Source organism: Dasypus novemcinctus, chromosome 27, assembly GCF_030445035.2.
Source record: "Dasypus novemcinctus isolate mDasNov1 chromosome 27, mDasNov1.1.hap2, whole genome shotgun sequence".
NCBI classification, from domain to species: domain Eukaryota; kingdom Metazoa; phylum Chordata; class Mammalia; order Cingulata; family Dasypodidae; genus Dasypus; species Dasypus novemcinctus.
In genome coordinates this window covers 8,768,654-8,791,556 of record NC_080699.1, presented here as the reverse complement: position 1 = coordinate 8,791,556, position 22,903 = coordinate 8,768,654, and the positions used below count along the sequence as shown (strand labels likewise).

Below are 22,903 nucleotides of genomic sequence, written 5' to 3'. Positions count from 1 at the left end.
CCTTATGTTGAGTGAAGCAACCCAGACACTGAAGGACAAATACTACATGACCTCAATGATATGAAATAAACAAGCTGCCCTAGATAGCAAGAGACTGAACGATAGGCTTACAGGAAATCGGAGGGTGGAGGAAGGATATGAGCCGATGTCTGCAGGGGTGGAATTTAAGACGAGATGGTGGTAAGTATGAACACAAAGAAGAGATAAAAGGGGGGCAAGGGGTTGCCTTTGGTTGGGGCTTTGCGGGTTTGAGGGTGGCTGGGGAGGGACCGATGGGTAACGTTGCCCATAAGTGGGGGGAGGGAGGGGTAGCATACGAACACAGGAGAGGGTCAGGTGTTGGTGGAGAGTAAAATGCCGAGAAAATCATATCAAAATATAATAAAGAGGGTTACCTGTTTAGAATGCTCGGAGGGGAGGGTCTGATGCAGGACGGGCTCCTGGGGAATGTCTAAATGCTCATTCTGCCAGAGTGGGTGACACCATGGGGTAGAAACCCAAGTAGTGAGAGTGGGGGTGGACCCACATCCTGGGGAGGACTAATGCCATCAAATAGAGGGAACTGTATCCCTCGAGAGAAAGGGTGGCTCCCAGGGCATTGGGGCAGTTGAGCAAGTTAGGCCCTGAACACTATTCCATCTATCTCTGGAAGTGGCTCCTCAGGAAACGGAGGTTGGCTGTCACTGTGGGCACCAAGGTGGAAGGGAAAATGGACGTTAAATGTGTGGAACCAAAGTAAATAGGGGGTAAGAGAGGAGTTTCTTGAGAGTACACAAGGATGGATATAAAACATGTAATATTACACCATAACATATAGGAGATGACAGACTGATAATGTAAACCATAATGTAAAACATAGGATAACTAAAAATGTAAAGAACTGTGTATCCTAAAGTATGCACCACAATGTAAGCACAGATGTCACCTTGTTAGAAAGCTAATGTCTCAGACTCTGTACATCACTTTAAGTAAATATGATATGAATAGGGCATAAGAGTATCACTGTGGAAGGGAAAAGGTTTTCTGGTGGATGTGTGGGAGTGCTGTATATTATATATATACATTGCTGTGGTCTAGGACTCCTGTGAAGAAAAGCTGAATAATTGGGGGGGGGGGGGGGGGGGAAAGAAAAAGATAGGATGTGGAATTTTTTCAAGTCAACATTCTTTATCTAAGTTCTTTATCTAACTTTATCCAAGTTCTTTATCTATCCTTTAAACCCATCGCTATATGCCATTCCCTAGTAAGGGACCATGACATTATATTGGGCTTCAAATTTCGGGGAGTTCTGGATCACAGAGTGTTTCAACAATGGCAATGGAGGGATACTGGTATGGGATACCAATGACAGGTGATATATGGCTGACAGGGAGCTGTACAGAACATATGCCCAGGGTGCATGGTAATGTATGGATATACTCATAGTGGCAACAATTAAAAACCACAGTAGGGGGGGGTACTGGGTTCCTGGCCAGTGGTGCTCTGTTGTGGTCCCTAGGGGAGCAGCAACAGTCTCCCAGGTACAGCGGCGGGGACCGGGAGAGAGTGAGGGTTCAACAGTGAGCCCCTGATGCTAATGACTATACTTGTGAGCTGATAAACCTAAAATAAGAACAAGGCCTAGAGCAACATTGTGCCTGGGAATTCCCTACTGTCAGTCTTCATGTTACTCAAATGTGGCCAGTCTCGAAGCCAAACTCAGCATGTAAATGCAATGCCTTCCTCCCAGCGTGGGACATGACACCCGGGGATGAGCCTCCCTGGCAACGAGGGACCACTATCAACTACCAACTGATGATGCAACTGGAAAATGACCTTATACGGAAGGTTCAATGCGGATCGGCAGAATATCCATGTCTACATAAAATACCATGACTTTAAAATGCTGTTTGACCTAAAGTAAGGGGGAAATGGAAAGGAGAAATGAGTTTATATGGCTACGAGTTTCTAAAAAAGAGTCTGGAGGCTGACAGAAGGATTGCCCTCATGCACAACTGAGCAGAGTCAGAGAGACAGATAAAGCAGATACAACCCCCAGATATTGGTTCCTTTGAAGGCTAAAGAGACCCATGAGAGTTATGGTCATGGCCGATGGGGTTAACTACCAGGGCAGATGGCCCCTCTTTGGAAATGGTGTTTATGTGTGATGAATCTGGACTCAGATGGGATCTCCCTTCATAAGACTTTCATGCTAATGTGCTGGAGGTGCAGTTAATGTTGGGGTTTAAGATATATTTAGGGGATTTGAATCTCTGGACTGACAATGTGATAGCCAGGTCCTGAGCCTCAACAGACTCCAGCACCTACAATCTGATCTATTGGACTTACCACACTCAGCTAAGATGGAGTTGAAGAAGGACAACCACCACACCATGGAGCCTAGAGTGATTACAACTGAAAATGGGAGGATTGCATCCAGCATCCATGTGGAATCTGAGCCTCCTCTTGACATAGAGGTGCAATGGACACAACCAATCCAATGTCCACATAGAAGAGGTGGCATTGGATTGGGAAAAGTGGACATGGTGGACGATGGGTATGGGGAAAGGCAGGAAGAGATGAGAGGTGGAGGCGTCTTTGGGACATGGAGCTGCCCTGGATGGTGCTTCAGAGGTAATCACCGGACATTGTAAATCCTCACAGGGCCCACTGGATGGAATGGAGGAGAGTATGGGCCATGATGTGGACCATTGACTATGAGGTGCAGAGGTACCCAAAGATGTACTTACCAAATCCAATGGATGTGTCATGATGATGGGAACGAGTGTTGTTGGGGGGGGGAGAGGGGGGGTGGGGGGTGGGGCTGAATGGAACCTCACATATATATTTTTAATGTAATATTATTACAAAGTCAATAAAAAAAATAAAAAAAAAATAAAAACCTTACTTCATAATTAAGGTATTAATTAATATCTGAGCAATTTTTGAGTTTTTACTATATATGCCAGGTACTGTGATAAATACCAAGAGTACAGAAATAAATGAGAATCTCTACCCTCAAGAAGCTTACGTCAAATGGAGAGGGGCAGATTAGTAAAACAATCATGGTGCACTTGCAGTGTGAACACCGTTTCCTCGTCACTTGGTGTCTTCCTTACAAGCATTTATCATAAAACAATGACGTGAACAGCACTTGGCGAAGGGAAGGGACAATGTCAGGGAGCGTGGGGAAGGGAATGAGATGGCTCTTCTTCCAACTTCACAGCATCTCCCGATTTGAATTTAGGGAGGAGGGAAAGACAGCGAAAGAGAATAAGGAAAATAGGGAAGATAAAGACAGAAGAGCATCTCAATTCAGTGAGCCCTTGAGGAATTTCAATTCTACAATGGAATTGATGAAGCAGCTCTTCTGGATCTATCACCCATTAATAAATTAGGTACGGAATTAAAGTCAACCACAAGAGAAGAGCTAAGTCTCCTTCTTCCTCACGGATCCTCCTTTTACTATCCTACACTTGAACATTTCCTCCTGCGGGGCTAGGAAATCCAACAAAAAATCAATAGCGGGTGTTTCAAACCAAAGGCTCAACCCAACGAATTGTCTGTTTCAAGTTTCTCCTTCAAGATTAGTTCCTAGATTCTTAAAGAATGTAATAATATATAATATAGACTATAGTTTTTCATTGTCCTAGGTCTTATTTTGCAAAATGTGCATTGCATTTTGATTTTAACATGCGTTCTTTTTTTTTTTTTTTAAGATTTATTTTTATTTATTTAATTCCCCTCCCCTCCCCCGGTTGTCTGTTTTCTGTGCCTATTTGCTGCGTCTTGTTTCTTTGTCCGCTTCTGTTGTCATCAGCGGCACGGGAAGTGTGGGCGGCGCCATTCCTCGGCAGGCTGCTCCCTCCTTCGCGCTGGGCGGCTCTCCCTATGGGTGCACTCCTTGCGCGTGGGGCTCCCCTACGCGGGGGACACCCCTATGTAGCACGGCACTCCTTGTGCGCATCAGCACTGCGCGTGGGCCAGCTCCACACGGGTCAAGGAGGCCCGGGGCTTGAACCGCGGACCTCCCATGTGGTAGACGGACGCCCTAACCACTGGGCCTAAGTCCGTTTCCAACATGCGTTCTTAAAATAAATGGTATTTACAAGTTCTGCACAATTCTGACTTTTTACCAAGTCAGCCTGCTTCTCCTCTCAAACATACAGACATAAACTATCTAGCAAATGTCAGTGAAATTTTTTTTTCCAGAGTGAAAAAGAAAAAAAGATCTAGTTTTCTCCTTTACCAAGACAGGAAGCATTTCCTGGAGATTAATCACTGTTTTGCCTTGCAAAATTGGAAAGGTTGAGAGGAATTAGTAAAGTAGGTTATATCACTCTACTTGGATTTGGAATTTTTGGAAACGGTCCTGCTGCCATTTGGATGAAAGGAGGCATGAGTCAAGCTGCGGGTGATCCAAGCAAACACGGCCGCTCTATAAAAGTTGGGCTCCGGAGGGAGGTGGCAGGAGGCAGGCAAAGAACCAGGTGTTAAGGCAGCGAGTGCTGAGAAAGCCAGTGGGGATGGAGACTCTTCTGGTGCTGCTGCTCTGGGCAGCTGCGTGCTCGGCCTATCCTCTGGACAGAGCAGCCAAGGAGGAGGACGCCAGCATGGACCTTGCACAGGTAACGCCCGGAGGCAGCCGGCAACCCACGAGGGCCCACGGGGAAACTGTCTCTCACCTTCCATTCCTAGAACCACCCAGGAGGGCTCAGGGACTGTGTCGGAGGCGGACAGGGTCTCGCATCACACAGACCCAGCTCCTGCTTCTCAGGAGGAAGGAACTGCAGCTAGAAATGTTGGGTTTGCCTCTGTACCCCACATGACTGTAGCAGCAGCAGCTTTGGACTTGAGACACCTGAATAACTAATGCAGAGGGTAGGAAACGTCTCCTGTTTGGACCTCCTTTAGGAATGGAAACTCAAATGTAATCTTAGCAGAATAGTCATATTGCTAATGTCATGTTGCTGGTGTCTTTCTTTCCTTCTTTTGAGGTACCAGGGATTGAACCCAGGATCTTCTTATCCATGGGAAGCAGGTGCTCAACCACGGAGCCACATCTGCTCCCCTTCTTTCTTTTTTTTTTTAAGGATTGATTGATTGATTTCTCCCCACCCCCTCCTTGTTTGCACTAGCTGTGTCTGTTCATTTCCTTGTTTCTTTTGGAGGCACCAGGAAGCAGGAGGGGGGTGCCTTATCATTTGAGCGATCTCCATTCCCTGCTTTGTTGTGTCTCTCATTGTGTTTTGTTTCTTGTGTCCCTTGTTGCATCCTTTTGTTGCATCAGCTTGCCGTGCCAGCCCATTGCACCAGCTTCTCCTTTTTAGGAGATACAGTGAACCTCTGCTCCCTGCTTTGTTGGGTCTCTTACTATGTTTCTCTTCTTATGTCTCTTGTTGCATCAGCTTGACAGCGTCAGCCCATGGTGTGGGCTTGCTATCTTCTTTGGGAATTACCAGGAACCAAACCAGGGACCTCCTATGTGGTAGGCGGGAGCTCAATCCACTTTCCCCTACTTCTTTCTTAAGCCAGATCTTTGTGAGCAGTACGAAGAGGGGAACTGAGTAAATTAAATAAACTTAACTGAAATATACAATTAAGTCAAAAGAGATTTCTTTGTTTTGGTTTTATTTCCTTTAAGTGCACTGGATATTTATCTCCATTTTCCACTTCACTTTCATTGCGAAACAAAGGTGAAACAAAGGGGTGAATGTGTGTGTGTGTGGGGGTTAATTGAAGGATTCAGTGGAAATATTCTATTTATTAATATTTCAACAAGCTAAAGGCTATTTCAAATAGACTGAGAAACGTGAGCCCCTGCACAAAAGTTATCATAAATAACAAAAAACGTAATAACCTAAAACTGCACTTATTCCAACAGCAATATCTTGAAAACTACTACAATCTTGCAAAAGATGTGAAACAATTTGCTAGAAGAAGGGACAGTGGCCCTGTTGTCAAAAAAATTCAAGAAATGCAGAAGTTCCTTGGGCTGGAGGTGACGGGGAAGCTGGACTCCAACACGCTGGAGGTGATGGCCAAGCCCAGGTGTGGGGTTCCCGACGTCGGCCAGTTCGCCACCTTTCCTGGAGAGCCCAAGTGGTGGAAAACTCACCTGACTTACAGGTAACAGGACCAAAGAAGTCTTCACATGGCATGGAAACTTTCTACGTTACAGCCACAGGAGAAAACATCTTCTTCCCTTTCTCTTACAGGATTGTGAACTATACCCTGGATCTGCCAAGAAAGGTGGTGGATTCTGCCATAGAGAAAGCTCTGCGGGTCTGGGAGGCGGTGACTCCACTCACCTTCTCCAGGCTTGACGAAGGAGAGGCTGACATCATGATCTTGTTTGCAGTTAGAGGTAAACGACACTGATGGATCTGTTCACCTGGCGGTGTTCTGTTGAAGAGGGTTAAGGAGGGATCCTTATCACCTCTTACCAAAACCGTTTTCTCTTCTCTGTTAGGACATGGAGACTTTTTCCCTTTTGATGGACCTGGAAACACTTTGGCTCATGCCTACCCGCCTGGGCGGGGTTTTAAAGGAGATGCTCACTTTGATGATGATGAACAATGGACAGAGGATAAGTCAGGTGAGTGATGCATCTCTCAGGATGATTTTGATGTTAATTTCTTTTGATATTTGGAAAACAGTCATGGTGAATGCTCTGGATGTTCTGGATTTTCCAATGGGTAGAGATCAGCAGAGTTTTTATTTTAGTTGTTACCGAAAACATTTTCAAATCTTTAAAAAGCTTGGTAAGTACTGTATAGGAAGCATAATTGAATCTTTCTTTAGTAACTTTGGATCTTATGGGATCTTAGGGCCATCATTACTTAGGGCAATTTCTCATTATATCAAATTTAAGTTATGCAAGGGACAGTGTATTGCATTAAATCTACACTGACCCTAATATGTCCTCAATATTGTTTGTCCCCTCCTCCCCCCATTTACTTCTTTCCTCTTCAAAACAGAAATCAGAATTTAAGGTTTCCTTTAAAAATTTTCTGGTTAAATCAACATTTTATTACTTCAAAGTTAAGAGGACTTTTCATGGACTTTTTATGAAGACTAACCCCCCAAATATACTGTCAAACTGCTTAGGTAGAAGCGTATTTCTCAGTTCATCATTGTTTATTTTGAGGAATGGCTTCCAAAGCTTTCAAAGAAATAATAGTACCTCTAAGATCTGGTTGGGATTTATAATGGAAATGCAAACAGAGTCTCTATAGGAAATACAGATGTAGAGTTAGTGCTGGGTAAAATTCTTGGTTTGATTAAATTAAAAACTTCTTCTCCAAAGTCTCAAATGAGAACTTTCATAGGGCCACGAGTTACACAAATAACACTTCCAAATCTAGACTCACTTGCTATGTCAGTCATAATAACCCAATGCCTTCTAATTTCTACATTGTTATTTTTTTGTTTTAAAATCTAAATACAACCACTGTTTGTGTAGCTAAAATCTTTTTTTGTGAGAAACACTTGTGATGACTGGGCATGTTACGTTTTACACCGGCTTTGCAAATCCTATCACATCTATCCTTGTTAATCATTTTGGACTCAGTATGTGTTTAATGATGATGATGGAGCTGAAACGTTACGCAGGCAATATCCCAGTGGAAAGCAACCTAAGTATGCTTGTTTAAGGATTTCAGAATCAAAATGAACAATCTGTGATTCAATGTTACTACATTTTTTTAAAAAGTGTTTAGCTTTTAATTTTTATTGCCCTATGAAGAGAAATATACATTGATATGTGAAATAATAGGGTTCTTCCACTCTCGAATATGAGAAAAGAGACCTGGTTCTTGTCAAATCAATAGGCTTCTGAGACTGGTGGTGAGAGCGTGGGAGTGGGATGGTAGGGTGCAGGGGAGGGCAGAGTTGGATGTAGCTGGACACACTTTGTCTCAAAGATCGATTTCAGATAGGAGCCTTCCATGAAGTATGGAATCAGTCAGTTGATCAATTAATCCACCAACAAGGCCAAAAAAGACCCTGTGTAGTTCCAAGGAATTGCATAATAGTATATGCAGCTGACCTGTGTAATATACACATATTTATGATTTCTTTTATAGGGATCAATATATTCCTCGTTGCTGCTCATGAACTTGGCCATTCCCTGGGTCTCTCTCACTCGCGCGACGCTGAAGCCTTGATGTTCCCAGTCTACAACCCAAGCACAGACCTGGCCCACTTCCGCCTCTCTCAAGATGACGTGGCTGGCATCCAGTCCCTCTACGGTGAGTGACGTGAACTGGGAGGCATTGCCGTGATGGTCTTCAGGAAAGCCTGAAAATGCTACGTACGGTGTCATCACACAGCGCTTTGAGAATGTTTGGAAAACATTAATTGGCAGAAGCTTCGCGTCTCTCCTAATATTTTCCTCCCACCTCTGTTCCCCTTAGGACCTCCCACTGTCTCCCCTGAGGAACCCACGCTGCCCACGGAACGCCCCCCTGCAGGACCTGAGACACCAGCCATGTGCGACCCTGAGCTGTCCTTCGATGCCGTCAGCACGCTGCGGGGAGAGAAGCTGTTCTTTAAGGACAGGTCAGATGGGAGCGTTCTTTTTCCTATTTATTCCTTTATTAACCTACAATGCTTAGGAAGGAAAACAAACAGAAGCTTTCAGAGATTTTTGAATATTTAAAACAAAAGTATTTCCTCTGAGCTTTGAAATTCAGATCTGGTGCTGCCCTTTCCATATTTTCCTGAAATTGTCAAGTTCATTTTTCCAAGTCTCAGGATGATTTGATTTTTGCCCTCTAATTGTTGTCCTCAAATGTCTCTTTAAACATTACATTTAATGGATGGATTTACTTATTTCTAGTAAACATGCACACGGGAAAACATTTATGCTCTACAAAAGGGAAGAAAGTTAAAAGAGTTACATCACTGACTCTTTCTTCCCCCATTTTCCTTAGATTCACCCACAGTCAAGGACTTCTGTAAATGCTTCTAGAATTGTTCTATGCATATCTAAGAATGTACTTATACAGGACACACACATATACACACACAGATGCCTATATTAAAAAAAAATCTAACTGGTATAACATTCACACGGTTTGCATGCATTGGGGGGATTTAAAGCTTACGCTTGGCTAATTAATATGCATTGTGGGACAACTCTCCTTTCATAGCAGATATTCCTCTGGAGTCCTGTGGCAGGTAATCCATTGCTGGCTGCTGAAGGAAAGGGAAAGCTGTTGAATATGCCCAGTGGCGATTTGCCTGACTTGTCACGCTGTCAACAAGCCTGGTGGATGATGGAATGGGGGAAGAGGAGTGAGGCAGTAGGAGGCTATGCTACAATGAAAACTGACATTTTTTAATTTTCTATATTTCAGACATTTTTGGCGCATATCCTACCAGATTCCTGAGCCTGAATTTCATTTGATCTCTTCGTTTTGGCCATCTCTTCCTTCAGGCGTGGATGCTGCCTACGAAGTTACTAGCAAGGATACTGTTTTCATTTTCAAAGGTAATTATCATATAATATTTCTTTCATTTGCCAAAATAAACCCTCTAATAAGAAAATTGAACAGAACTCTAATTTTCTTTACTGTATCAAATTTTTGCTACTTGATTACCCTAAGATAATGAATAACCAAGATTAGTATTTTTTATTCATATTTTACAGATTTAAGTATGAACACAGAAAGATAAGTTGCCCAAAGTTGCAAATCCCTCATTTGATCTTTGTTCATTCATTCAATCTGCACATTTTTGCTACATACCCACCAGGAGTTGGTAACTCAATCTAAAACGCTGACTTCCTCTTTACTACAAAAACGAAATAGTTTAAGATGGATTTCTAACACGAAAAGGCTTAACTCTTATAAAGTTTTTAAAAACATCTTTTTTTTTTTTTTTTTGAGGTACTGGGTGCCGGGGACCTCGTATGTGGGAAGCTGGAGCTCAGCCACTGAGCCACATTGGGTTCCCTGAGTTGTTTTCCCTTTGTTCTCCTCATTGTTTCTTCTTGTTTTTCTCAGGAGGTGCCAGAACCAAACCCGGGGTCTCCCGTGGGGGGCAGGTGCTCAACCGCTTGAGCCCCATCAGCTCCCTCGTTATAAATTTAATACAACTCTGAAATATGTACATATTTTAACAGGAAATCAGTTCTGGGCCATCAGAGGAAATGAGGCACAAGCAGGTTACCCAAAAGACATCCACACCCTGGGTTTTCCTTCGACTGTAAGGAAAATTGATGCAGCCATTTCCGACGCAGAAAAGAAGAAAACATACTTCTTTGTAGAGGACAAATATTGGAGGTAAAATGCAATCAGGATGACTTTTTTGGAGATTCCTTTCGAAAAATACTTTCTCTCTACAAGAATTTCCCTTTTGCTTTGGGGGCAAACCGTGGGGAAGCGCTGACTCCCAGGCACCCCTGCCCTCACAACAGGCCTTTCTTATACTAACTACTCGTATTTTACGACCCGTGGACCATAGCCCGGAGCTGGCCCTCTTCTTATCACCTACCCAAGGGCTTGCGCAGGGCTGGCCTTAAACTCACCCATTCCTCAGCTGGAGCCAGAGCAGCCCAGCTTCCTGGAGAGAGCTGAGGACCCTGGAGGGGCCGATTGCCCGGCCATCTGTCCAGGTGCTGAGCCACCTGGGCAGGCGGGGCAGACAGAGAGCACAGGCACTGCTTTGCTTCTCATCCGATCCACTTTACTAGGAGGCTGCCCCAGGAAACGGGGGCGCGTGGGGTGGGGAGGGCAGGTCTGTAGAGAACTTGAAATTTGTAGTTCGGATTCATGATTCCCATTCACTTTATACATATATAGTCATACCCTCCTGTATTTGTGGCAGACAGATACTTCAGGTTCCTTCTGCACAGGCTTGGGAAATATGATAGCAAGTAGCACCTGGTGGAGGTATGGTTAAGTCTGCAATACCATTAAAGGCACATATTTCTCATTTAGTCTCAGTCCTTGGAAAATTTAGCTGGAATTCCCCATTGAACCGGCCATGATTTATGGGTTTTGATGGTATAGCATCTATTCAGTGCTGAGCTCTATTTCTTTTACTTGGTACAGATTTGATGAACAGAAACAGTCCATGGAACCAGGCTTTCCCAGGCAAACAGCTGATGACTTTCCCGGGGTTGACCCAAAGGTCGATGCTGTTTTAGAAGCATTTGGTAAGAGGACACTTACTGTGTTGGCAGTGGGACACTTGAAGCATTTTTTTGCCAATTCCCTCCACCCTCTCCCAAATTTGCAATTTACCAAGGTTTGTGTGCATTGTATGACTACTTCATATAATAAGCTGTTTGCGATGATAAAGATAATTATCATAAATCACTCTACTTTTTATATGCATGCAGATCTGAGCAAAGTGCTCCGGCAATTGCTTCTTTACCGTAGAGCCCTTATCTTTAGATGGCCACGTCAGTATGAAGAGCGCAGCAAGTGCGGCTGCGTTGGAGCCTGCCTCGCCTTTTCCTCCTCTCCCTACTGCTGCGACATTCTCTCGCTCTCTGTGTAATCAGCCTTGCCCATGCTGGTCAGCCGTAGAAACTTGCTTTTCCCTGTGCTCAAAGTTAAATTTTTTTTTTTCCTGCTTGAGAATAGGTGGTTGGAGGCCTCCGACTGCAGAGCCACAAAGCGTCCTCTGTGCTTCTCCCAGGCTAGACATGCCCCTTGGGCTGCTAAGTAGGGCAAGGCGCAGGAGGCAGTGCTGGGAAGAAAGAACGCAGAGAGCAGCCTCCAAACAAGCAGAGAACTTTCTCTGAGCGTAAGGAGAGCAACCTAATGAGCCAGAGCTTGCGTCTGCCATCAGACGAACCGGCCTGGAGTGCTCTCTCTGACCGTGGAGTCTGACCTTGACCTTGGGGGTCTGACCTTGACATCTGAATCTGTCTCAACCTTAATTGGCTCCTGTAATAGGCATTAGGTGGGTTTACCTTGCAGGGTTGTTGCAGAGATAAAGGTAAAAAAACCGTGTAAATTGCTTAGCTCAGTTCCTGGCACATAGTAAAATTCTGTGAATGCTGTCTGCTTTCAGTTAATTTAGTTTTGCTAAAAGTTAGCGATTACTCTGAGTTTTGAAAATTGCCAAATGCATTTACTTGAAAAACGAAAACGAAAGTGCTCACTCTTTCCCTTGTCTGTTTGCAGGGTTTTTGTATTTTTTCAGTGGACCTTCCCAACTGGAGTTCGACCCTAATGCAAAGCAAGTGACCCGGGCTTTGAAGAGTAACAGCTGGTTTAATTGCTAGAAGCGCTTAGAAGGCACCAGGCGGGCATGCTGAGCGAAGCTGGTTATTCTTCACCTAAGTCTTCATGAATTGAAATGCTTCCTTTTCTCCTGTACGGGCAGTGACAGGAGAGGGCTAATGTGAACTGCGTGTCTTGCCGCATCCTCCTTATATCAGGGCATTACGACTCGCCGCGGGGACCCGGGCGCGTCGCCTGTAACCGACAAGTGATTGTATCTACATAGACTCCTTGCTCGTTATTTAATAAAGACCATGGGTCAGTTATTTTATTTCATTGTTTTTGTTGTTATTATTTGAAGAACAAGCCACCCGCAGTCCTGAGCACATATCGGAGGTGGCAGGGTTGGGGTCTCCGCGGCTGGGGTCTCCCAATGAGCTCGACAGAATCCGTCACTTGCCCACCCATGCGACCTGCAAACATATGCTTATTTCTATTACCCAGACATTGTACATGCTCCTAACACACCCAAGAAGAAAGATCTTGTAGGGGCAGAATTGTCACCTTGCAGGGGCAGGCTCTGGGAAATATGGTGAAGCAGAACCCTACGGGCCTAGCAAATCACCTGGTCCATACGCCTCGTTATATAGGTGAGAAAATAAAACAGATCTTCATCTTTTCCTTTTACTTACATATTCCTTTAGTGGAGGCCCCTTCCCTGCCTTAGCAAAGAGATTTTCTTTTACCCACCCTATTCACACATGGAAATATCTTCTTGTACATCTTTGGTATATGTCCGTGCCCAGAGGTAAATGCCTATCTGCAAATGCTGACTCTTAGACAGGTTTGTCATTCCTAAGTTACAGGTCTAGCGCAATGCATGGTACACAGTAGGAGTTCATTCACTTTTTAATTTCTTCATTCATTTAATGATAACTTATTAAACCTATCCTCTGGCCAGGCATTGTGCAGGTTCTAGGCATTGGAACTTGAGAAAAATGGATACTGCCCCTCTCCTCCTTGGGTTTACATCAGCAAGAAAGAATATATACAAATAATAAAATACATGAATATGAACTTGTAAAATAATAAGAGTTTTGTGCAGTTTCCCAGCTGCTAGAAGTCCAAGATGAAAGCATCATCAAGGCAATGCTTTCTCCCCAAAGACTGTGGTGCTCTGGGGCTGGTGGTGGGAGATCCTTGGTCCTTGGCTTCTCTGTCACGTGGCGATGCACACGGCAGCATCTTCTCCTTTTCCTCTGGGTTGACTTTCAGCTTCTGGCTCTTCCCGTGCCTTCTTTCTCCATCTGACTTTCATTTTGCTCAGAAAGGGCTCCAGTACTCCAGCTTAAAACCCAACTGGATTAAAAGCTGGGCCACACTTTAATGAAGCAATGTCTTGAGATCTTATTTACAATGCATTGACAGCTACCAGAATGCAGACCAAGACCAGAACATGTCCAAATTGGGGGACATGATTCAATCCACCACAAATTATAAAGAAGAAAATAGGCGTTTTGGATAAAATAATAGTCGGATCTACTTGGAGGAAGGTTCAGAAGAACACTTAGAGTGAATGACATTGATGTAGAGCCCTGAAAAATAAAGTAGAAGTTAGCCAAGGAAAGGGAGAAGTAAAAATGTCCCAAGAAGAGGCAACAATATCACCAAGGCCCTGAGGTGGGAAAAACCTTGGCATGCTTAAGTGATTGAAAGGAGTCCAGTTGACTAGAGCAAGCTGGTGACCAAGTGAGGGTGCAAAGGGAGGGCTGTGGCATGAGATGATGTTGGGCAGGTATGAAGATGATATGCAGTGTGCTCTAGACCAGAGTCACCATTTTGTGGGCCATACAATTTCTGCAGCAACTCCTCAAAGCAGCCAAAGATAATATGTAAATGGATGGGCTGAATTACATTCCAATAAAACTTTCTTTATGGACAGTGGAATCTGAATTTCATGTAATATTTTCAAGTGTTCCAAATAATTATTCTTCCTCTTACTTTTTCTAACCATTGAAAAATGCAAAAACCATTCTTAGCAACCGGGTCATATAAAAAAAGGTGGTTAAGTAACTTAAAACCATATTAAAAATGTTATTTTTAAAGAATTTTATCAAGTAATTTTATTTCATTTTAAGTGTATTGGGAAGCCCCTGAAGAAAGTTTAAGCAAGGGAGTGAAATAATCAGATATATATTTTAAAAGATTGAATGAGAAAATGTGGTATATACACACAATGAAATATTATTCTGCCATGAAAAACAATGGAGTTCTGATATATGCGACAACATGGATGAATCTGGAAGACCTCATTGGATGAAATAAGCCAGATATAAAAAGACGAATAGTGTTTGATTTTATTGATATGACTTAATTAGATTAAACAAACTATGAAGTCAGAATTTAGACTATAGGTTACCAGGGAAGGGGGGAGGTAGGGAATAGGGAGTTAAGGCTTAAAATGTACAGTGTTTCCATTTCATATGATCGGAAAATTTTGGTAATGGATAGTCATATGGTAGCACATTGTGAATTTAATTAGCAGCGCTGAATCACACATTTGAATGTGGTTAAAAGGAGAAATTTTAGCTTGTATGTATGTTTCTAGAATAAAAGTATTTGAAAAATCTATGGAATTGCACAACACAAACAGTAAACACTAATTTAAATCATGACTATAGCTAATAGTTCAATCATAAAATGGTGCTTTATCAGTTGAAGCAAATATACCACACCAATGCAAGATGCTAATACTAGGGTGGTATACAGGAATCTTGTATTTTATGCCTGATTGTTTTGCAAACACATAGTTTTTTCTAATTAAAAAAAAAAGATCCAGTGGGATATGGAAAAGGTTTTGAAGGGTGGTGTAGAACTGGGGAAGGAGATGATGGCTTGGACTGAAGTGGTTGTACTGGAGATGCAGAGATAAGAATGGTTTAAAAATATGTTTAAGAAGCTGATGGATTACACACCTGGAGTCTGAGGAAGAGGGAGGTGTCCAGAATGATTCCCAGGTAGCTTGCCTGAGCTCATGGGTTGACGTGATAGCACGTACCGAAATGCGGCAAGAGTGGGAGAGAAGCAGGTTTGTGAGATAAAGAAAACATGAGGGGGAATTGCTTAGTTTTGCCAGTTTCTGAAATGCCTGTGAGATATCCAAGCAGGTTCTGAGACTTAAAGAGAGAATATAAAAATGTGGGAGTTGTCACCATTTAGATTGTTCTTCAACTGATAAGGATGGAAGAGACCATGGGGAGAGATTTTATGATGGAAGTCTGAAAATAGCAATATTTTGCCAAGAATTATAGCATTTCTTCATTTTAAAAAATTATTCAAGTTACACAGCTCATTTTTTGGAATAGGTTCTATATAGTCACGACACAAATTCAAAAGGTAAAAAAAAGGTATGGAGGAGGCGGACCTGGCCCAGTGGTTAGGGCGTCCGTCTACCACATGGGAGGTCTGCAGTCCAAACCCCAGGCCTCCTTGACCTGTGTGCAGCTGGCCCATGCGCAGTACTGATGTGCGCAAGGAGTGCCCTGCCACGCAGGGGTGTCCCCTGTGTAGGGGAGCCCCACGCACAGGAGTGCACCCTGTAAGGAGGGCCACCCAGCGCGAAAGAAAGTGCAGCCTGCCCAGGAATGGTGCCGCACACACGGAGAGCTGACACAGCAAGATGAAGCAACAAAAAGAAACACAGATTCCCGTGCCACTGGCAACAACAGAAGCAGACAAAGAAGACGCAGCAAATAGACACAGAGAACAGACAACCAGGGTCGGGGAGGGGAAGGGGAGAGAAATAAATAAATAAATATATCTTAAAAAAAAAAAGTATGGAAGGACATGTTAGCTTCCCTCACCCCTATTGAACCAGCTAGTTCGTTTTCTTAAATTCAACCAAGTAATGTCTTATGAATCCTTCCAGAGCTGTTTTATGCATACACAAGCATTAAGATGGCCCTTTCAAATAAAAATGAAAGCATGCAAATTTACACTGTTCTGGTCACTGCTTTTATCACTTAGTATATCTTGGTAACCATTCTACACAGTAAGACGTAAGAATTGCCTCAATCCCTCATCACCTGCTCTCTATGGATATAATGTCATTTATTTATTCAATCCCCTAGTAATGAGCAAAGAAATAAATGTATTAAAGAAGTATAAAAATAATTAAAAACAAATATATTTGAAATACAAATATATTTGAAAATTTTTTGAAATAAAGATATTCAAAAGTAAATCAAAGAAATTATGTACATTTATCTGTTGTTTTCAAATTTTGCTATTCCATGCAATGCTATCGTGAATATCCTTGAGTACACTTGTATAGCTAATGAAAAATCTAATCTTCAAAGACGGATCAGAGATGGAGGAGCAAGCTTCTCCAGCATCAGGGCCCCCGGGTGCTCTTTACAACAGCAGTGTTGGTGGGAGACGGGGTTGACTTTTGACTGAGGTGAGAAGTTGGTAAGTGAGGATGCTTTCGGTTATAAGTAGCAGACAATGCCAGCAGTTGAGAAATAAAGGGATGCTTTGGTTCACGTCACTTCAAAGTGCAGCAGGAAGGCGGGAGTGAGCCTTGTTTGCTCTGTCCCACGTCAGCCTCCTTTCCAGGCCGGCCGTCCTCCTGACAGAAGGACACCTGTAACAATTCCAGGTACCACACCTATACACGGCGCCGCCTCGGACCACCAAAAATAGCTCTGAGCCTCCCCTCTGCGGTCCATTTCTAGTCAGAGCGGCAAGAAAGACGGGTGACCCTCCCCAGCCATGCTGCTGTTACCTGGTGGGCACCGGGAAGGCTGCAGAGGCAGCTCAGAGAGGAGCTGGGAGGGAGAAAGTGGAAATAATACGTGCAAGTAACTCAGTGGAGAGGTTGGGTTGGAAATGATTCATAATTCTTATGAATGTCTTTGCTTGGTTGGGGAAAAGGAACCAGATGACCTTGTCTACTGGACACCTGTTCTGTGCCAGGCGCTGGGCTAATGGCTTGATGCGTACTGCTCACTTCGGCCTAGTGATAACTACTGAGCTGGTGCTCGGTCCCAAGAGCGCAGAAATGTGAGTTCCGAGGCCCTGGCTTAGGCAGTGAGTAGCACGGCTGGGCTCTAATTTCATAGATTCCCAGTTTCCAAGCCCATGTCCTTCGGCAGTCTAGGGTAACGGACGACAAGCCAGCCTGGGTGGCCTTCTCTTCCTCGGTTTTGACTCCAGAGTGGACTCTCGGTTCTCTGTACTCTGTGGTCACAAAGGGAGGGGGCCGGAGCCTTCTCCATCCTGCGGCTTAAAATCGCCATAACGGCCCCTCCCCAAGCCCCAGCACTCCAGAGCCGGATTCTTGCGTCTGCAAACGCTACCGGGCCCTGCCAGACCCCGCTGTGCTGGCCTAAGCTGTAAAGGGCAGTGGGCACCGCGCAACCGCTACCGCGCGGCCTCTGCCTGCGCCCCAGCCGCCTTGTTCCGGAAGGCCCGGGGTGCGCGTGGCTGTGCGCGTGGGCACACGCCGCCAGGTCGTGCTCCGCGCTTGCTTGACCCCCGGGGCAGGACCAGGCCAGGCCTGCCGGGGACGCGGCGCTGAGGCCACCACGCCGCTGCAAGGCGCCGTGGGCCCTGGGCGTTTGGCTGGGGTTTGCCGTTACAGGAAGTGGTCCAGTGCCGCCGGGCAGGGAGGAGGGAGGAAAGCAGGGGCTGGGAATCAGGAAACAGTGGCTTTGACCCAGAAAGGAAAACGCGAGGTAAGGAAGGCGCAGAACCTCAGGGAGCAGATGGGCTGTGCTCTCAGAAGGATCCAGGAAAGCCTGTGGATAAAAATCCAGCGCTGAACAGATTAGTCGGATCCCACTGTGAAGGGAAGTGGTGGGAAGGGCAGTTGCCTCTACCCAGAGATGGTAGGACTCACTTGTGAAAGCAGTTTTCTGTAAAACTGCAGAAGCAGGCAGGGCCCCAGGGCAAGCAGTTGGCTCACCTGGGTTTGGGCCTAATCATCCTGGAATCAGCACCCGCCTCCTTCGCCTCCACCTGGAATCACAGATAATCTGCAGGTGTGACCGCAGTGGACCGGAAGCTGTCTCTCTCTTCCTTTGGCTGGGGAGCCTGTTAGTTTCCAGGGCCGCCCTGACAAGGTGCCACAACCCGGGTGGCTTCAGACAGCACACGCCGTCCCTCCCGGCTCTGGAGGCTGGACGTCAAGGTCGAGGAGGGCCAGGTGGAGCCACAGGGAGGGCCCTCCCGGTGGCAGGGCTGGCGTTCCTCGGCCTTTGGCGGCCTTCTGCCCCCACCTCCCCTCGGTGTGCGTGTTCACTTGGCAGCGTCCTCTCTGCGTGTCCGTGTCCAACTGTCTTTCTTCCTATAGGGTCCAGGCCCCCCAACCCTGCACCATCTTGTCTTAACTTGATGACATTGACAAAGAAGGTCACGTGCACAGGTACTGAGGGTTAGGGCTTTCACATAGGTTTTTTGGGGGGACATAATTCAACCCACACTAGGAGGTAAATTAGGCACCCCTGAAGGGAGGATATATAAATATATATACAGAAGATAAAGAATGCACGGTTGAGACGAGTATTAAATGGCACACAAAAAAGTCTCCCCCTAGACACTAACACATTGAATTGAAAGATTGACAGGTAGTATCAGCCCTATTCTAAGACAGAAAGGAAATGAGATCATCCTCTTTTCATATATTGTCTCACTTAACTCTCACCTATGAAGTAGATATAACTAAACCTATTTTATAAATGTAAGCATTGTGGCTTTGATGGGTGCACAAAATCCTCAAGGTCATGTAGAAAGTAAATGTCAAAGCCAGGATTCTAGCCATCTTGACTGACACTAAGCTTATGCCTCCTTGCTCTTCTGGTTGGCATAACTGTGATAAAGGGCAAATGGGATGGAGCAAAGAAATAACCACCTGAAATAATAAGGCAAGGTCGGATAAGAAGTAGAGGAAGGGGTTTGCTCTATGTAGCGGGTCAGGTTAAAAAGGGTAGTTTGGGCTGACTTAGGGATGGGTATCTGAAAAAGATATTGAAAAAAAAGCAAAGGAAGCAGAGCCTGGAAAGGGGAGGAAAAAGCAACATCTAGTCATGTTATTGAGTTCCTTCATCAAGCCACACCGGAAACCATGGTTACTTTCAATAGCTGAATTCATTCTTCATTCAGAAATATTTATCAAACACTCTGTGCACGATCCTCTAGTCCTTGCTCTCAAAATGCTTTACCCACATGCAAAAAGGTACTGACTGCCAGCTGAGCCCTGAATCTCAGCAGAGTTGCAACACCTACTCTCCAGTTCACTGGACTCACCCAGGACAACCAATAAGGAGATGATGACGGACAATGCCCATGCCAAGGAATGAGAGTGTCTGCAACTGCAAGCAAGATAGCTCCACCCATCTGCCCCAGGGATCCAAGCTCCCTCTCAACTAGAAACAGAGTGGGCATCCCCATCCCAAATCCTCAAGATTGGGGAATGAACAATGGTTCTACTATCGATTTATTATTAATGATTATTTTAGCAATGGAAGAAATTTTATGATTGATATAAAGGCAATGCCCACCAGAGGTTCTGAGGGGAGGGAGAGGGAAGAATTGGTGTAACGTGGGAGCATTTATGGAACACTGGCATTGTCCTGCATGACATGGCAGTGATGGACACAGTCCATTATACATTTGTCATAACTGATAAAATCGTGTGGGGCAGAGTATAAAACACCATGTAAACTATAATCCACACTTAGTAGCAATGCTTCAATGTGCTCATCAGTTGTAACAAATGTACCCCACCAATGACAGATGTTGTTGATGTGGGAAAGTGTGGGAGGGGTAGGGAGTGGGACATATGGGAACCCCCTATATTTTTTATGTAACATTTATGTAATCTAAATCTTCCTTAAAAATTAAAAAGAAAAAATTTTTTCAGGAAAAAAAATCCTATGAATGGAGAACAGATGTAGCTTAAGTGGTTAAGTGCCTGCTTCCCAGGTATAAGATCCTAGGTTCAATCCCCAGCACCTCCTAAAAAAAACAATTAATAAATTAATTTTTAGAAAAAGACCCTATAAGTGCTATTTTCTATTATTTTTCCATTTATAGAAGGAATTTTACATCATGTGCACTTAAGTGCCTAGTAATATGATCTGTTATTAGGAAGTAATGCAGCTATTTCATAACTCAAGAATATCGGATGATTTTTCGCTCAGGATAAATCCATTAGGAAATCGCTGCAATGTCTGATACAACAGGAAAGGGCCTGGGTGACTCATCAAAGAGCATCACGGGGCCTCCACGCTCTGGGAACCACATGTGCCATGTGAGATACAAACAGATTTTTACAGGCATGGAAATGTGCATCGATCTGTTACGGAATATTGAACCAATATCCTGACAAGTTGTACATCTGAAAATGACCCTTGAATCCTTAAGTTTTCTGGATGTGAACCTCTTCTGAATTTCTTTTCCCACAAAATCCTCATATGTTACCATTTGACCCTGAGGTAAATGTGAAAGAGTCTTTTTCTTGAAGCTCTCAGCTTACATCAGTCTTGTGATTAATCAGCAATCACATCAGAGTGAGCAGTACTCTTATGTAATCTAGAATAATCAGTGAGGGATAAATTTATGTGGAGAGTCACAGTCATAAAGCGATAGTTTGCTGAAATTTAGATAAAAATCCTGCTTTACCATAAGAGGATAGACATCCTTTCTGTTCTTTTGGAGCTTGCAATTTAGGAATGACACCACTGAGGTGGAGATACACATAAAGGTAAGAGAAGGTAAGAGAGCTTCATGTGTTTCTTCATTCATTAATTCATCTGACAATGTTTACTAAACCCTTGCTTTAAACCAAGTACTCTGCTAAGAGCTTAGATAGAGCAGTGAAAAAAATCACCTTCTTAGAGCATTCAGGCAAGGAAGGAAGACAATAGACAGCAAATGTAGCAAATAAATATGTGATATAATAGATCAGAAAGAGATATGTCTGTGGAAAAAAGGAAAAAGTAGAGGGAGGTAAGGGGAATTCAGGTGAAGAGGGCTGGAGCTGGTGATGAGGTTCAGCATTAAGTAGGGTGGGGAAGTGAGCTTCTCTGAGAAAGTGATACCCGAGCAGAGCCTTGAAGGAGGCAAAGAGCTTGCCAGTTGAACCTGGGGAACAGCATTCAGCAGAGAGGATAGCTAGAGTGAAGGTTCCTAAGTGGACTGCGCTTGTCTTGTTCAAAGAAAAGCATGGGGGCAGCTGTGGGCTTGACTAGAAGATAAGATCTAAGAGTAAGGTAGCAAATCCTGTGGAATTATGTGGGCCAAGGTGAAGACTCGAGCTTTTACTCTGAGTGAAATTGAGAGCCATTGGAGGGTATGGTGCAGCAACGTTAGAATAGTTTGGGTGGCAGCAAGAGGAGGAGCATGGAGACCTGCTGGAGACTACGGCAGTGGTCCAGGTAAGAGATGATGGTGGCTCCAACCAGAGAGGGAGCAGTAGGAATGAGGAGAATGGACCTGAACATATTTTCAGGTGGAACCAACAGGATTTAAAGATGGACTTGCTGTGACCTTTGAGCAGAGGAAAAGAGTTTAGGATGCCTCCAAGGTTTTTGGACTGAGCAACCAGAAGGATGGAGTTGTCGAGCTGCCATAACCTGAGCTGTGGAGGGCAGTGGGTGGAGCAGGCTTTGGTGCAAAAACCAGAAGTTCCATTTTGGATGTGTTGTCTTTGAGATGTTTATTTGATATCTAAGTAGAATTGTCAGATTTGAGGCTGGAGTTTAGGGAATTGGTCTTGATTGGAGAAATAAATTCGGGGGTCCTTGGCATATAGATGGTCTTAAAGCTTTGAGACTGGGTGCATTTAACAATGGACTATGAATATACAAGAGAAGTGATTCAAAGACCAAACCCTGGGGGCACTCCAAGATTGAGCTAGAATGCACGCACAGTAAATATATATTTGACTACTCCTCTGGAGTACTAATGACAGGACCACAGTCATTAATGAAATAAAGTGGGAAAATAGGTTTATTATAATCTGTAACTAAGGATTCCTCTTCTTGCTATTTGTGCTAAATGTGCTTGACAGAGGAGAAGGTAATGTGCTGGTGGTGTGGACAGTCTGGGACAGGAATGCGAGAACCTTGATAGATAATGCAAAGTGAGCAGATGATGAGTTGGGGAGTGCTTTAGCAGGTCAAGGCTGGAAATGAGGGAGAAGCAAGAGGAGAAGGGAAAGGATTAAGATGACAAAATGCAGAATCACATTAGGAAAGCAATCTAGATTGGTCATCAAGGAAGTGAGTAGGGAACAAGGAGAGAAGTGCCAGGAGGGCATTTTCATCTAGAATCCCAGGGTTGACATGGGAGAACCTGAAGGAGGACCTTCATTCCCCAAGGACTGGGGGCTGAGAGAATTCCAGCTGGTCTACCTAAGAAGCAAACCCAGACCTTACTGGGGGAAAAAAGGCTGCTTGCTGGCAGCTTGACTGGTATCCGCCTCATCCATTCATTGATTCATCATTCCTTAAACAGGTATTTACTGGTTTCCTGTGAGTGCCAGACACTGTGCTAGGGATAGAGGCATTTGGACAAGAGCCCTGCTTATATTCTACTGGAAGAGACAAAAGAAGCAGGCAGTCAGAATCCAGGGTGGGAAATGTGCACTGGTAGATACAAGCACACAGAGCTGTAGAAGCATCCAGCAACTACCCCAATCTTGGGGAGTTAGGGAAGAATTCCAGAGGAGTTGCCAA

The 22,903-nt window shown here is 44.3% G+C and overlaps 1 protein-coding gene across 1 annotated transcript; it reads left to right on the top strand.

The window, feature by feature from the left end:
• Positions 1 to 4,452: 4,452 nt before the first annotated feature.
• LOC101447627 (stromelysin-1) lies at positions 4,453 to 12,492 on the top strand. Its single transcript, XM_004469521.4, has 10 exons — positions 4,453 to 4,607; positions 5,864 to 6,108; positions 6,198 to 6,346; positions 6,452 to 6,577; positions 8,067 to 8,231; positions 8,397 to 8,541; positions 9,342 to 9,475; positions 10,109 to 10,268; positions 11,040 to 11,143; positions 12,123 to 12,492. Exons 1-10 carry the CDS (start codon positions 4,506 to 4,508, stop codon positions 12,221 to 12,223), a joined length of 1,431 nt encoding a protein of 476 aa, XP_004469578.2. The 5' UTR covers positions 4,453 to 4,505; the 3' UTR covers positions 12,224 to 12,492.
• Positions 12,493 to 22,903: the final 10,411 nt, after the last annotated feature.

Excerpts from the sequence above, each read along its gene's own strand:
- LOC101447627 (XM_004469521.4), top strand. The coding sequence starts at position 4,506 with ATGGAGACTCTTCTGGTGCTGCTGCTCTGGGCAGCTGCGTGCTCGGCC. Across the intron at positions 4,608-5,863 it reads CCAGCATGGACCTTGCACAG|CAATATCTTGAAAACTACTA; the intron begins GTAACGCCCGGA and ends TTATTCCAACAG. Across the intron at positions 6,347-6,451 it reads GATCTTGTTTGCAGTTAGAG|GACATGGAGACTTTTTCCCT; the intron begins GTAAACGACACT and ends CTTCTCTGTTAG.